Consider the following 13,915-nt stretch of genomic DNA (forward strand, 5'->3'; position numbering starts at 1 on the left):
ATCTTTAGATCTAGTCAATTTCTAACTTTATTTAACTATTATTAATAATTGTATGTATTAAAAGATACTTATAGGAAATAAACAATTTATTTAACTTTACAACATGTATTCTAATAAATTAATTATTACAATTGGTATTTTAATTCACTCATGCCTCGTACTTGTGTTTGATGTCCTTCCACAGTTTCTGAAAACAACAAAAAATTGTCATTTGCGTTATAATTAAATAATCACGAAAAATATATGTGTCAAAGGGTTAATTAATTTTAGCCTAACAATAGCAACTGATAAAATGATCAGTTGGTAGTGACATTCAGCTACCATTCGCAAGTAGGAATGCTGAATGTGTATGGACAATTGAAGCTAATGTTTCCCCTTTGTGGGCCTAATGCCTGGTTAGTTTGGTGGCATCCCAGTCTGGAAAAATCTGCAATTGTCTATATGAAGGTTCCCTACAAAACTTTCCAAGAGACCTTAGTTACTAAATAAGAGGTTTTAAGTAATCTGCAAAGTCCACTCTGAAATAACAGTAATGCCACAAAGGCAAACTTACTTTGTTTAATGGCTAAAGAAGGGATAATCTTTTTTATTACAGTATTTATGACAAATAAATTAATATCACCAAATCAATCAATGTTACTCAAGGATATTCAAAATTATTGCAACATCTGTAATAAACAGGTTAAAAGAGATTTAGTGGAGACCACCTATATATATTAGGTGTATTCAAACATGATCAGTTGAATGACTGGTACATATATACTTTATATGCAATACAAAGATGATCTCCATTCTAACACATCCGGCTTATAATGGATACATGTAAACTCATCATGACCTTGTTATAGCAAACCAATGAGATGTATTGAAAATTGTCTTATTATCTCTGTAGGGTGAACAATGTAGTTAGCCGATTCCAATAAAATAAAATTCTTGTGGGATACAAATTTAATACCATTAATAAATGCATGAAAGTGCGTAATATATCCCTAGTATATTTCGAATAGTCCGCTCCCAAACAGGAGTAATCCCAAAAACTTTTACTACAGTTCATTTCACGCGAAGACTATAAACTCAACCTAAAATTTTAGTCCTAGTGCAAATTGACGGGTAGTAACCTAACTACATAAATTATATCAATTATCAATTTAAATATAATTTAGAATGTAAACCAGTGAAATTACACATGATTTTCTTTTAAGAATTTTGCATGACTATTTGAGTGCAGATTTTTTAAAATACAATTACATAACAAAATACTCACTCCTTTGTTAATGTTTTCAAAGATAGCTACCGAGACCACTTCAAAGGTTCTTTCGAAAAAGAAAGTACCTCCGGCCACGGCCAAGGCGAACGTCGAAGTTCGCCGGAAAACATTGCGATTTATCGCTGACCACACGGACATTTTACAACAACTTCGTCTGTACTTCACGAATGGCGTTCGAATCAATGTCAGTATAAAATGTCAAAAATTTTCTAAGCAAATTTAATATGGGGTTGCAAGTTTATTTTATGCAAGATTTTGATTTCTTGGAAATAATTCTTAATTTATTACTATCTAATTCTAAATATCAGAATTCGTATAGTTTTAATTTTAGTTTATACTATTTTAAAGATTGTTACAATGCTAAGAATAAAATTAAGATTCGTGTTCGGGACTGCCGCCTTTATTGCTTGACAATCTCATATATATATGTATATATATAAAAATATAAAGTATGTATATGTATATACATCGATATATATATCCATATATATATAGGGGGTCTATCATAAAAAGTGGATAATCCGTTAACTGAGATTAGCCCTGAAAAGCTCTACAAAAAATATGGGTTTATGTTTATGGTTGGCAGCACTGTTAAAATTATAATTATTTTTGTTTTTTAGAAAATTTTCTACCGCGACTTGTAATTTGCTCATAACTTTTTCAAATTAAGGTATTTTTGTGTACTTTTTTTAAATTACTCACAAATGCTTGCACTATCTAAGAAGATTACTATTTTAGGTATAACTTTTGGAAAACTATTAAAATTTTCATTAGTAGTTATTTACATTTTTGTTTGTAACTTTTTGTCAATTTTAAACCATTCATAGCAAAAAAATGTACTGCTCCATGATTTCCTATTGTTTTAGAGACTTGCTCAGTAGGTCTAATTTCTAAAAAGGTATAACAATTAATGCTTGGTAAACAAAATTACTTATTACATATTTATTATTAGATCATATACGAATTACGAATCAACTCATTTTTCTAAAACCCGTTAAAATTCGTAAGAAATTTGGTCATTTCGACTGTATCGCTTATCTTCTTTATAATTTTGTATTACATATAATAGGCATCGACCGATATGTTCCAGAACGGTTAGATATTAGACATTTATAAATAAAAAATATGTATTTTATTTACTACTTAGTAACTGCTAGACCGCTTTTCAATGTTTGCCGCGTATAGAGATTAAATTCATGAAAAAAATTGTTTTATGGACTTTCTACCTTATTATGTCTCAGAAATAATTTTCGTGATATTAAATATTGTTTCTAAACAAGGTCACTAAAACTCGTTTGGTAAACAATTGCATGCTTCGGCAAACTCAATCAAATGTTTAAAATAAATATTATTTTTAATGTATAATTTGTGAAACAGATGTCACAAAAACCCTTTAAAATTCACATTTATGTTATACCTCTATATGAAAATAATATAAAAGTAACAAAATAGGCAAATAAAAATACTTATTTTATTATGGGCAAAATATATCATCTATTTACATTTTAAAATGCTGGTATGAACAATATTTCTTAAAAATAATGAGTACTGAAATGAAATAATTGAAACAAAAACACCGTGCACAACTAGGCTTGATTGTTTTACCAATACACTCAACTAAAACAGATCTTATGGCCCCATGTTTACAAATATTGTAATCAAAATTCCCAATTTTTAATGCTCTGAATTTAAATGCTCTCTTCAAATGTGAAAACTGGTTATTTGGTAATCATGTTAATATATGGACAGGCCAAACAAATACTGTTGTTGTACAGATTGTACAAAATAATTTTTAGGTAAAAAATGTTATGTAAATAAATAATATCAATCTATTTATTTTTATTTCAAATATGGGTATATAGGCTTTACCTAAAGTAATCTAAAATTACTATTGTCTTATTAAATGGTATATGTCATGTGTTGAACAATGTCATATTAATAGTGAATTCCATTCTTTTTAATTTATATATTTTTGATGTACTTAATACATAATTCAAACACAATTAAAATGAACATGACAACAATTGTTAACAATAAACCATAAATGCAACTTGCATCTGCTTTTATTCAAACACTATCACTTCTTTTATAGTTGAAATAAATAGTTTTTTTTTTAATTTCGCTTATCAACATTATAAACATTCACATTTATATACTTCTTTTAAAAATAAGTTTAAAAATATATAAAATAATGACCTTCATAAATAACACTGGCTTTAAAGAATGTTAAAAGCTATTCATTAATGATGTTTTGTGTTCAATTATTTGTTTTGACATGTAAAGCATTTTTAATAAATAATACTTTTTTATTTAAATTATAAATGGCCATAAAACTCAAGTGAATATGAGACCAATTCACAATAAGAATCTTAAACAATTTATTTTGGAATAATATCAAGAACAGAAATAAAAAATTAAAATATATGGTATACAGTTATATCTATATGCAACATTACCCATATCATACACAATTCATCACATAAATTTTGATAATGAGAATACAAACATACACATTAACTATACTCTTGTAATTTCCTAATGTAATATTTGGAATTTGTTTTGTAATTTTTTAGTTTTGAATTTGAGATTGTTCAACTCAGTACATAACTAGTGTTCATGTTTCAACCAATAATTGCATAGTGATGTTCACAGCAACTATAGAAAAACTTGTACAGGGCTACACAATAAAACTAACACCGCCACAGTTATATTTCATAGAGATCAACATGTATACTGTTCACAATGGAAACTGCACTAGAATTTCATAAGTTCTTTTATATTTGCTGATATCAAAATACAATATTCATGTTTGTACCTTGCAGCAACAATGTATAAGGTTACATTTATTATGGTAAACTTTCTCGGCCAAGGTAATTTAGTGTCCTGCTAGGGTTGTGCAATATATATCTCAATATTTGAGTATTGTATAAGCAACATCCCTTGCATATTGCAATTGCATACAATAATCACTGGCAACATTTTTTCACATTCTTGGTTTTGGTACCTTTTATGTTCACTATGTCATTTGCTGTCACATTTTGCCTCTCTTTCATTTCCAATTTTGATCTGAGTACCTGTAATATTTAAAATGTTTTTTAATATTTATGACTAGAGATCAGATATTTGATAATAATATTTACAATGTGTTAGCTAAATATTGAAATTACTCTCTCAGTATCTAGTGAGTGTGAGTATGCAGTTACTTTTTCTACAAAATTCATTTTGAGTAAACTTAAAAACTAGTTACACAATAATAGGTGACTTACACAACAAGTTTTTGCTAAAATTACTTAGCCTCAAAATAACTATGCAAATATGCTTCCCATTATCTAATCCCTGACACTTTAAAATTATAAAATTTCTGATGTCATAGACTATGATGCTATTTCTCTTCTTCAATGATGTCATAGTAAAATTGTACAAATAATGTAAACAAACTTTATTTCAAGTATTTATTTAAACATATTTACAAAATTTATGTGAAAAAAGAACAATGGAAGAAAATACTTAAGAGTTAAGATCATTGCATAATTGGGAACATCCCTTTAACATTAGGAAATCATCAAACATCAGCATTAGGAAATGTAAATAACAAAATTTATAGTTACGTAAATAAGTAAGTTTATTATCATAGATTATTTTACCATTACTTATAATAAACAATGAAAATGTGGTATTTAGCACTATTGGCTTAAGAATATTTCTTTTAGCAACCATTGTCCTTTTTATTTGTTTATAATTGTAAACAATCATCCAAATAAATGAGATTACTTATCTTGAAACCACAAGTTCCTTTAAGTACTTACCATTTTTGTGATTGTAAGAAACATTTCCTCTACATTGATGTTCTCTTTAGCACTAGTTTCAAACAAAGGAATATTCATTTGATTTGCAAATCTCTGGGCATCCTCTGTAACCACCACTTTTCTTGAAGGACAGTCATTTTTATTACCAACTGGAAATAATAATTTGATTTTACAGTAACACATAGAGCATCCTAGAGTTATGGGACACAAAGAGAAATTGCGTTAAATGTTCATCATTGTTTCAACTGTAGGATGTCCTCTGCTGGACATAGGATTCCTCCAATAAATATTGTAGAAAGAACATTTTGCAGAATAGAAACTTTTTTTTTTTTAATTTATACTGCATAGAAAACTTGTTATAAAAATAGATAATTGTACAAACTATTTGCATATTTAAATAATAAATACATTCTAGTGCAAAAGATTAAGCACACTTATTTTTAAGTTGTAGACAAAGACCAAGATTAGAGGAGAGCTGATTCTAAATTTTTACTATTATAAAATTAAACATGTAAGTTATTACTTATTTCAGTTTCATAAAATTGTTGCATATATTGTGGTAGTTACAGAATTAGCTCTTAACTATAACTAAGGCCACTGCATATACCACAATAAATGTATCAATTCTAGAAAACTTATTGGATTTAAAGCAGTAATCATTATAAACTTATCATCACAATAAATATATTATTCGAATTTATAATAAATTTATATTACATTTAATAACAATAATTAGCAGAACAAACGGTAAAAGCAAATGCAATGAAAGTCACTCACCTAGAACTTTGTTTACGACATCACAATTTTGTTCGATCTCGTGTAGCCACCTTTTGACATTGGCAAATGACTCCCCGTTTGTGACATCGTACACGACAATGACGCCGTGGGTTCCCCTATAGTACGTGCTAGTAATTGTCCTGAACCTCTCCTGGCCCGCCGTGTCCCATATTTGTAGCTTCACTCTTTCACCGTTTATCTCTAAAGTCCGAATTTTGAAATCAACACCTATCGTTGTAATGTAACTACCGGAAAACGTGTTGTCAGCAAATCGCAGAAGAAGACAGCTTTTTCCCACACCTGTAAACGGTAACGAATATATGCAGCGCCGGAACGACGTTAGGAAGTAATAACACTATTCGCTACCACAGGCCTCGCCCACTCACCACTGTCACCGATAATCAGCAGTTTAAAGAGATGATCAAATTCACGTGCCATTGCTTGTGATTTATATTGACACTTCTCTAATTGGTCATGTGTTTATTACTGATTTCTTTAATAGGTTTTCGACTTTAACTATAGAAATATTGAACAAACGCATGCCGTAAAACGTTACGCTTGCGTCACTTTACAAAACGTCCGCCATTATTGTCTTTCTTTTTTACGTTCCTTTCGTGATAAATTATGGCAAAGACTAAAAAACGTAAAAACGCTCATTAAGAAACGAGAAAATTATCAATAAAATTTTTAGTTTTAATATCTATAGCAATTTTTTTCCAACAATTAATGAAAATTTAATCTCTTCAAATTAATAAGATTATAATAAATAGTTTTCTGTCACTAAACATTAAGAAATGCGTACGCATCTTGATCCAGCCATATTCTAATACACTATTTTATTTATTAATAAAAGCTTACTGCTTAAAATTTGTATTAAATAATTATTATTTTAAATTTTCAAGTTTTGATATGTTCTAGGTGGATCTCGGTTACACATAAAATTATTAACAGTTGTGTCATTTTCCTTATGCTTCACTGTCAAGTGAGAGAGTAGGTGTGGTATACAAGAAACTGTTAGCAATATTTTGGCACAATGTCGGCTACTCTGAAGCCTTATTTAACTGCTGTTCGGCATACATTAACATCAGCCATGTGCCTAGAACATTTTTCATCGCAAGTGGTTGAACGTTACAACAAGCCAGAAGTGGAAGTACGAACAAGCGAAGAACTCTTATTGAATCCGGTGATAATTTCTCGAAACGCAAATGAGAAAGTTTTAATAGAATCATCAATCAACTCTATACGTGTAAGCATTATGATCAAACAAGCTGATGAAATAGAGAAAATCCTGTGTAAAAAGTTTATGCGGTTCATGATGATGCGAGCGGAAAACTTTATCGTTCTCCGCCGGAAACCGGTGGATGGGTATCATATCAGTTTCCTGATTACAAATTTCCACACGGAGCAAATGTATAAACATAAATTGGTCGACTTTGTGATATATTTCATGGAGGAGATTGATAAAGAGATCAGTGAAATGAAGCTAGCTGTAAATGCACGAGCTAGAATTTGTTCTGAAGAATTTTTAAAAAGATTTTAAATGCTTAGAATGCTGCTGATCTCTACAGAATTCGACTTTTCTGTATGATTCTAATAACCAAAATGAACTTGCTAGGAGTGAATATACAATGTTAATTTTTTTTAACTTTGAACATTAATACTTAACAGTATTTTCGAAATGAAAATAAGGAGTTAACTTTGATTACTAGCTAGTTTGTATGTCAAATTATGTACACTAAGAAAAATATTAACTTTAAATGTGTTTTAAGTAATAAAATCCTGTATAATGATTCATATATTAAAGAACTACACATTTTTAAACAAACTTCTTTATTCATCATATTAAGTTCTGCTCAGGAAATAGTTAACTTACTTAGTATAAGAGTAATAAAACTAATAAATTTGAAATCACTGTAATGCTGAAAAATTGTACTTTCAATATACATTTCCAAGTAGACTTAGGTTTATATGAAGAAAATTGTATAGGAAATATTGTAAGTAAACAAACTGTATTATAGCTATAATAATAAATTTTAATATTTCTTTACTTTGCGTTTAACTGAAAAAATGCTGTTTACACTGACTCATGGATTGTCCCAGATACCTAAGATTTAGATTATATTTAAAATATTAACTGTCAATCATATAATACTAGGCAATGTTGCATTTCATTGCAACCCCTATAGAATGACTTGAAGGTGACATGTTCAGATGGTGGAAGCTATGTGCCGACCTTTGCCATTAGATGATTTCTGTGCTATCAATATCTACAGCTTCATCATTCAAACTTTTTACTCCCATGACATTAAATTACCAGAATAACTTTTAAATGTGCATAAAGAAAGACAAATACCTCTACTTCTAAAAATAACTTTTTCTTGAAATTGACATCAATTAGTTACCAATTTTTTTAATGTATGAAAGAAAAAGGTTTTCATAAAACCTCACACAGTATTTTTAAATAAAAAAAGTTAATAATATATTATGAATAATAAAAGTTAATGACTATTGTTTAACAACATTTTTATTTTCTAATATGAAAGGAAAAACAAAGTCATGAATTAAGATAAATGAAGATGATAAATTTTTTATTTCAGACATCCAATTTAGTAATCAAATGTATCAGGTGGAGGGAGGGACCTCCTCAGGCTAGCTCGACCTAAATGATCTGAAGAATTATTCTTGATATAGCTTGAATTAATTCATTATTGCATTGTAAAAAGGCAGTAAATATTTTTTTTCTACATTAAAACTTAAGAAATCCAATCAGTTTTAACTTTACCAGCATCTGAAAAAATTACTAAGAAGTGCTGTTGCCAAACATTAAACAAATTATTGAGACAAGTAAAATAAATGTTTTTAATTTAAATTCAAAAGACATATTTTGTACTTTTCATTACATGCGTTCAATAAGTATTATTACTGTAAACAAAAAAGTAATACCTTCTAAATACATATTCAATTGCAGCTCATAAACCTCAAATTTTGTAAATTGGTTTAGAGTGTCAAGGCCCTGATTTACAGAAAAAAAAAGATTATGTAATTGTATTTATAAATAGCCATTTAATTTTGATAAATTTATAGAAGTAGCAAACATTAAAAATTGTTGTTAATGACAATTTTATTGAAAAACTATTGGTGAAGGATATAAGGTTGAGGCTACTTTAATAGAATATTTTACAAATCATTAATTCTTGGACTTGGCAGTACGCAGTGTGAAACCTTCTCCTTTAAAAGCTTGAAATGGTTCTGTAGGAGCTTCTTCTTTTGCACTTGGAGGCCTTGAGTTTCTTATAAATCTTAAAGTTCCAATAACAAAATCATAGTCAGGGATACCTCGAACATATGACTAGAAAGAAAATAAATCTTATTTAGTCCCCATTCCATTCTCCGCCACATGAAAAGCAGTTTCAAAATTAAAAATTATCAGTTTGTGAATAATATAAGTGAAATATGCATTTGTTATGGACAGGCTTTACATTGAACTTATACGTTTGAAATGCTTCAAGGGCAGAAGCGAATCCAAAGGCTATTTGGAGGTATTATCAAATATTCCATGAAAAAACATTTAACATTATAATGATAAATAAAGAGGGCTTTGTAATTTTTCTTCCCATGAAAGGTGCCCATGTAAATTGGGAACTTTATGACTTAAGTGGTTCTCTGTGGTAATCTGTTTTAGCAAAAGTTCAGTATAGCACCTGAACCATTATTTTTTTACCTCTGTTTCATTAAATAGAAAGACTTTATCACTTTTTCAACAGAAAGGTCTTTATCATGTCAAAACTCACTTGTCTAGCTTGTGTATTCTGTGACTCAGATTCACTCTCACTAGTTAATTTCTTTTTCTTTCCATCTAGTCTATTGCCTTCCCCACTGAAAGCAACAAAACCACTTGGTTCAGGCAATATCACAGAAGGGTCTTCATCCATACTTGCTCCTGAAGTGCCATCCATTGTTCTGGAAATATGTTCCTCTTCTTTATAACCAACAGGAGGCGCAAACTCGACCTATTGAATTGAAAAATAATGACTAGAAAATGTAATTTTGTTACCCATATAACATTTTATAATTAAGCACATAGATGAAAATATAAAAACAGCATAATATATATTTAATCAAACACAGTTTAGTTTACTCAACATATATAGATTGTATGAACAGACAAATCTTTTTTTTTTTACATTTTGATTTATTATTCATCATCATCAATTCCTCCATAGTATGTCCAATATTGAACAATGGTTTGATTGATTTCCAATAAGACCTAGTAGGAAATGTTTTAAGCAATGTTCATCATCATAAATTTAGACATAACTTAATAATTTGGCCTAACCTAAGTATCATTAGCCATTATTAAGTATAAAATATTATATATTAAAATTATAAAATAACCCTTTGCGGTCTAAAGACGCCTCTCCGGCGCCTCGACTATTCGGGCCGCAGGTCGGATGGCGCGCGATCGGCGACGACGCTGTTTATGTTACATTACGTTAGCTCCAAGCAACAGGAATGCTTTACTGGTCCTTGAGAAAGTTCCTATACTGTCGATGTCCATTCGAAATTTTATTGTATCTATAACGTGCCCGGCACACCCGCGAAAAGAGCGTTGATTTCCCAGGCCAAAAATTTCGTCAACCGCAAAGGGTAAATATTTGCATTAACAATTTTTTTACTTTTGACATTAATCTTAAGAAGTATGAAAAAAAATTCTCTATTCATCAAAAAAGTATATCTAAGACCTTAAACAGAAACAAAAAATACTAATACTCACATTCATATCGCATTCAATTATTATCACAGCATTGCCTGGTTTAGTTTCTAAAACGCACAATTCATAGACTTTGGAATTGTACTTGATTGCAATGACATCACCAGTGGTTAAACAGGAAAAGTTTCTAAGACAGTTTTCTAAAACTAAAACAGACAGTAATGGATATAAAATTCTTAATGTGTACACTACACTATTTACATTATCAATTTTTTATAATGGTCATTATTATAACACTAAACATTAACTACATTGCCACATTATTCACAGTACTCAATTCTTCATCATAGGGGATAAAATTATAATTAATTAGGATATAATGAGGAAATTATCATTTATATTACTAGTTAAAATTTATTTCCACTGGAACCAAACTATGAATAATGATATCAAATTGATATAAATTTTATTAAAATGATTGATATTGACTACTCTTCTTTAAATGTAGCTGCTATTGTCCATTAACATAACATCCTATAACTATAAAGATGATTGCAAAATATAAAAAATGTTTGCCAGTGTTTTTATGTTTAATATAATTCACTCAAAAATCTATAATCTTCATTGATCTAAGTATATGACCTTCATTGATATTTTACAGAAACTATTAGTGGGACCAGAAAAAAAATGTTGTATCTGCACATGTCTATTTTTGATAGTCATTTGGAACTTCATAAAGTACCTGGAAGACATTGTATACTAGATGGTAAAAGGTTGTTGATAACAAAGGTGAATATGTTGTTGATTAGAAATAAAAACTTGTTAAAAATGTAGAAACATCAATTTAACTTAAGAAAGGAACATTACTTTCCAGTCCCCCTAATACAAAGTGCCAAACATAGTTGCTTTCACAAAATCCAAAATTAAAACTATACCTGCTTTAGGATTTGTAATATCCAGGAAATCTTCAGACAGTGGCTGAAATTTAGAAAATGTGGCGACAGGCAGTGAGACACTTTCAATTTGTAATAATGCTCCTTCTTCAAGTACAAGGTTTGCCATCATCTGTAAATAATTAAGAACATTTCAGTTTTATGTAGAAATTTATGAATTTTTATTTTACATACCTAAATGCACACAAAAAATGTTGCAAATCACTTTAAAAATTTTTTTTTTTGTTATTACAAATCCACTCAAATTAATTAGTTAACTAAATAACATAGTGTACACCAAAACTGCTCACTTTTGTGTGACTTCACAAACCACATTTAAAAATTCTTGCATTTAGTACAGAATAATGAATTTTCATTAAAACTGTGGTTAAAATTTACTAAAAATTTGTGACTAAAACCATTGGATTATTGCAAAACAAAATTTTAAGACATTTTAGACTGATGTACATTGTAAAAGTGGCCCAAAATACTAAAGAAAATCCTTAAATTCGATTGAACATGAAGGAGTGCTAAGTAAATATAATTATTAAATCACTATACCTGATACTGACATCTTTTGCAAGGACACAACTTGATTCAATTAAGTGCAAGTATCTACCATGAAGTTTATCACTAATTTTTACACCAGACCTTATTAAACTCTCTTACATGCAAGTACATACAAGTGCATGTAGAGTGAATACTCTTTCACATTTATGAATATAAATGTGAAAACACTACATCTCCATTCGCAAATAATGTGTCAGATTGCTGAGAGCACCCACCTAAATCTCTTTCTCAAATTTACGAAAGTGGTGCCTGGAGATTGGTAAGCGGCAGAGCTTGCTAGTTATGTAGGTAGGCTAGATGGAGAGATTAGGCACAGACTTCCAAGAGGACACTTTAGTTAAGGGTGTCACATTCCTAAGTGAAAAGTATGCAGGATTGGTTGTAGCTATGCAGGTTTGATAGATCATCTTGAGAATTTCTTGAACGTTATAATATAAATATAAATATAAATCGTTCAAATAATATCGCAAAGCACATTTTAAGTATATGGATAAATCATATCAATACTAACCCAATGCGGTAGGTAAACTTTTCCCTCATCTGCTACAAATTCCAAGACTCCACAGTGTGTGATACGTTTTGTTTTCTTGTTTGTAAGTTTAAAAATCATTGGATATTCAATACTCAGTCTAGTTAGCTGCTCCAAAGCTGATGGAGGCATTATAACTGTAAGAATATACATAATTGAATCATAAATCAATATACTTTATTAAATATTAGAGGATTTTTATTTCATTGCGATTATCATGTCTGCTACACCATGTTAGGCACAGGATCCCTCTAAAGATCACCACAGTGACTGGACTTGCACTGCCCATATTAAGAAATTTCTTATAACCTTTACTTTATCACCAGTCTCCCTAATGGGGGGCCTCCATATGCCAGATCACATTCCATTTTATTCAAAATTATATATTTCACATATCCATTTTTCATAATAATAGTAAAAACCCTTTGCCCATTTTTATTTACGGAATCTTATACAGCACCAATTTCGCACTCCCTTTTTATGACGAAATAAAGTATATTGCATAAATGAAGGCAATCGGTAAAAAAGTCCATATTAAAATCGAAATAGTAACAGGCTCTTATACAAGAAACATCTGTCACAGGCAAAAGTTGCTTAGACAATATTTATGGATAGTTTCAATGTAGACCTTATAATTAGTCATGGTTACAAGTGATAACTTTTCTTACAGTAAAATATTGTGTGTATATATCGGAATGTTTCAAGATGGTAAACATTATAACTTTTAAAAAAAATGTTATCGTGAATTGGTAATCTTACTTTTGCCTCCTCTTTCCACGTCTTGTCTTTCATTTCCAGGTAACATAGACACAGAAAAACAGCGATAAGTCGTATTAAACGGTCTTGTAATTTCATGAAACATGTTGAATCCAAACTGAAACTAAAAATGTGTATATTAAGCAAATAATAAAACCTATACATTGATCAAAACAATATCATTTACTTTTAAAACATACCATTTTGAATGGATAATTTAAATATTGTTTCAAAATAAAATAAATTGCAAATCATTCACCAACTGTATGTCTTTATTTTGATATTAAAGTCACAAAAATGTCATTCATTTTAAAATAGTGTTGCTAGTTTAGCGTTTTGATTTACATAAACATTAACATATAAACAAGCTTTAACTTGTCTCGTTAGAATATTATAGTAGAAAAGAAAAATCGTCTATAAATTACGATGAATAAGAAATTTAATTAAAAAACAAAATAAAGTGTGCTAATACAACCTTTCGTAATTTTGACCATAAAATCTTTTATAAGGAAAAGGCTATGGCAAATTTAGTGCATTTCTTTTAGTGTACCACGATGCGTCTAAAAA

The 13,915-nt window shown here is 29.3% G+C and overlaps 4 protein-coding genes across 5 annotated transcripts; 1 reads left to right on the forward strand and 3 right to left on the reverse strand.

The window, feature by feature from the left end:
- Positions 1 to 68: 68 nt before the first annotated feature.
- ox (ubiquinol-cytochrome C reductase complex subunit oxen) lies at positions 69 to 1,445 on the reverse strand. Its single transcript, XM_068767198.1, has 2 exons — positions 1,265 to 1,445; positions 69 to 187 (listed from the first exon to the last, which is right to left on the reverse strand). Exons 1-2 carry the CDS (start codon positions 1,403 to 1,405, stop codon positions 149 to 151), a joined length of 180 nt encoding a protein of 59 aa, XP_068623299.1. The 5' UTR covers positions 1,406 to 1,445; the 3' UTR covers positions 69 to 148.
- A 1,279-nt stretch (positions 1,446 to 2,724) lies between these two features.
- Rab35 (RAS oncogene family member Rab35) lies at positions 2,725 to 6,426 on the reverse strand. Its single transcript, XM_068767278.1, has 4 exons — positions 6,237 to 6,426; positions 5,851 to 6,150; positions 5,074 to 5,222; positions 2,725 to 4,341 (listed from the first exon to the last, which is right to left on the reverse strand). The coding sequence occupies exons 1-4, from the start codon at positions 6,286 to 6,288 to the stop codon at positions 4,234 to 4,236; spliced, it is 609 nt and encodes a 202-aa protein (XP_068623379.1). The 5' UTR covers positions 6,289 to 6,426; the 3' UTR covers positions 2,725 to 4,233.
- A 370-nt stretch (positions 6,427 to 6,796) lies between these two features.
- Positions 6,797 to 7,725, forward strand: Arpc4 (Actin-related protein 2/3 complex, subunit 4). The gene has a single exon (XM_068767236.1). The coding sequence runs from the start codon at positions 6,884 to 6,886 to the stop codon at positions 7,388 to 7,390; it is 507 nt and encodes a 168-aa protein (XP_068623337.1). The 5' UTR covers positions 6,797 to 6,883; the 3' UTR covers positions 7,391 to 7,725.
- A 68-nt stretch (positions 7,726 to 7,793) lies between these two features.
- Ufd1 (ubiquitin fusion-degradation 1-like) lies at positions 7,794 to 13,631 on the reverse strand. Of its 2 annotated transcripts, none has more exons than XM_068767234.1 (7): positions 13,549 to 13,631; positions 13,352 to 13,472; positions 12,575 to 12,729; positions 11,497 to 11,626; positions 10,625 to 10,767; positions 9,642 to 9,860; positions 7,794 to 9,199 (listed from the first exon to the last, which is right to left on the reverse strand). In XM_068767234.1, the coding sequence occupies exons 1-7, from the start codon at positions 13,549 to 13,551 to the stop codon at positions 9,038 to 9,040; spliced, it is 933 nt and encodes a 310-aa protein (XP_068623335.1). In that variant the 5' UTR covers positions 13,552 to 13,631; the 3' UTR covers positions 7,794 to 9,037. The 2 variants fall into 2 exon arrangements, with proteins under 2 accessions (XP_068623335.1, XP_068623336.1); XM_068767235.1 differs by having other exon boundaries at positions 13,352 to 13,466; positions 13,549 to 13,629.
- Between the last annotated feature and the right edge of the window lie 284 nt (positions 13,632 to 13,915).

The sequence above is a fragment of the Battus philenor genome, unplaced genomic scaffold (assembly GCF_028537555.1).
Source record: "Battus philenor isolate CCGP_79_NKW_IND1 unplaced genomic scaffold, ilBatPhil1.0.hap1 SCAF_23, whole genome shotgun sequence".
Taxonomy (NCBI): Eukaryota; Metazoa; Arthropoda; class Insecta; order Lepidoptera; family Papilionidae; genus Battus; species Battus philenor.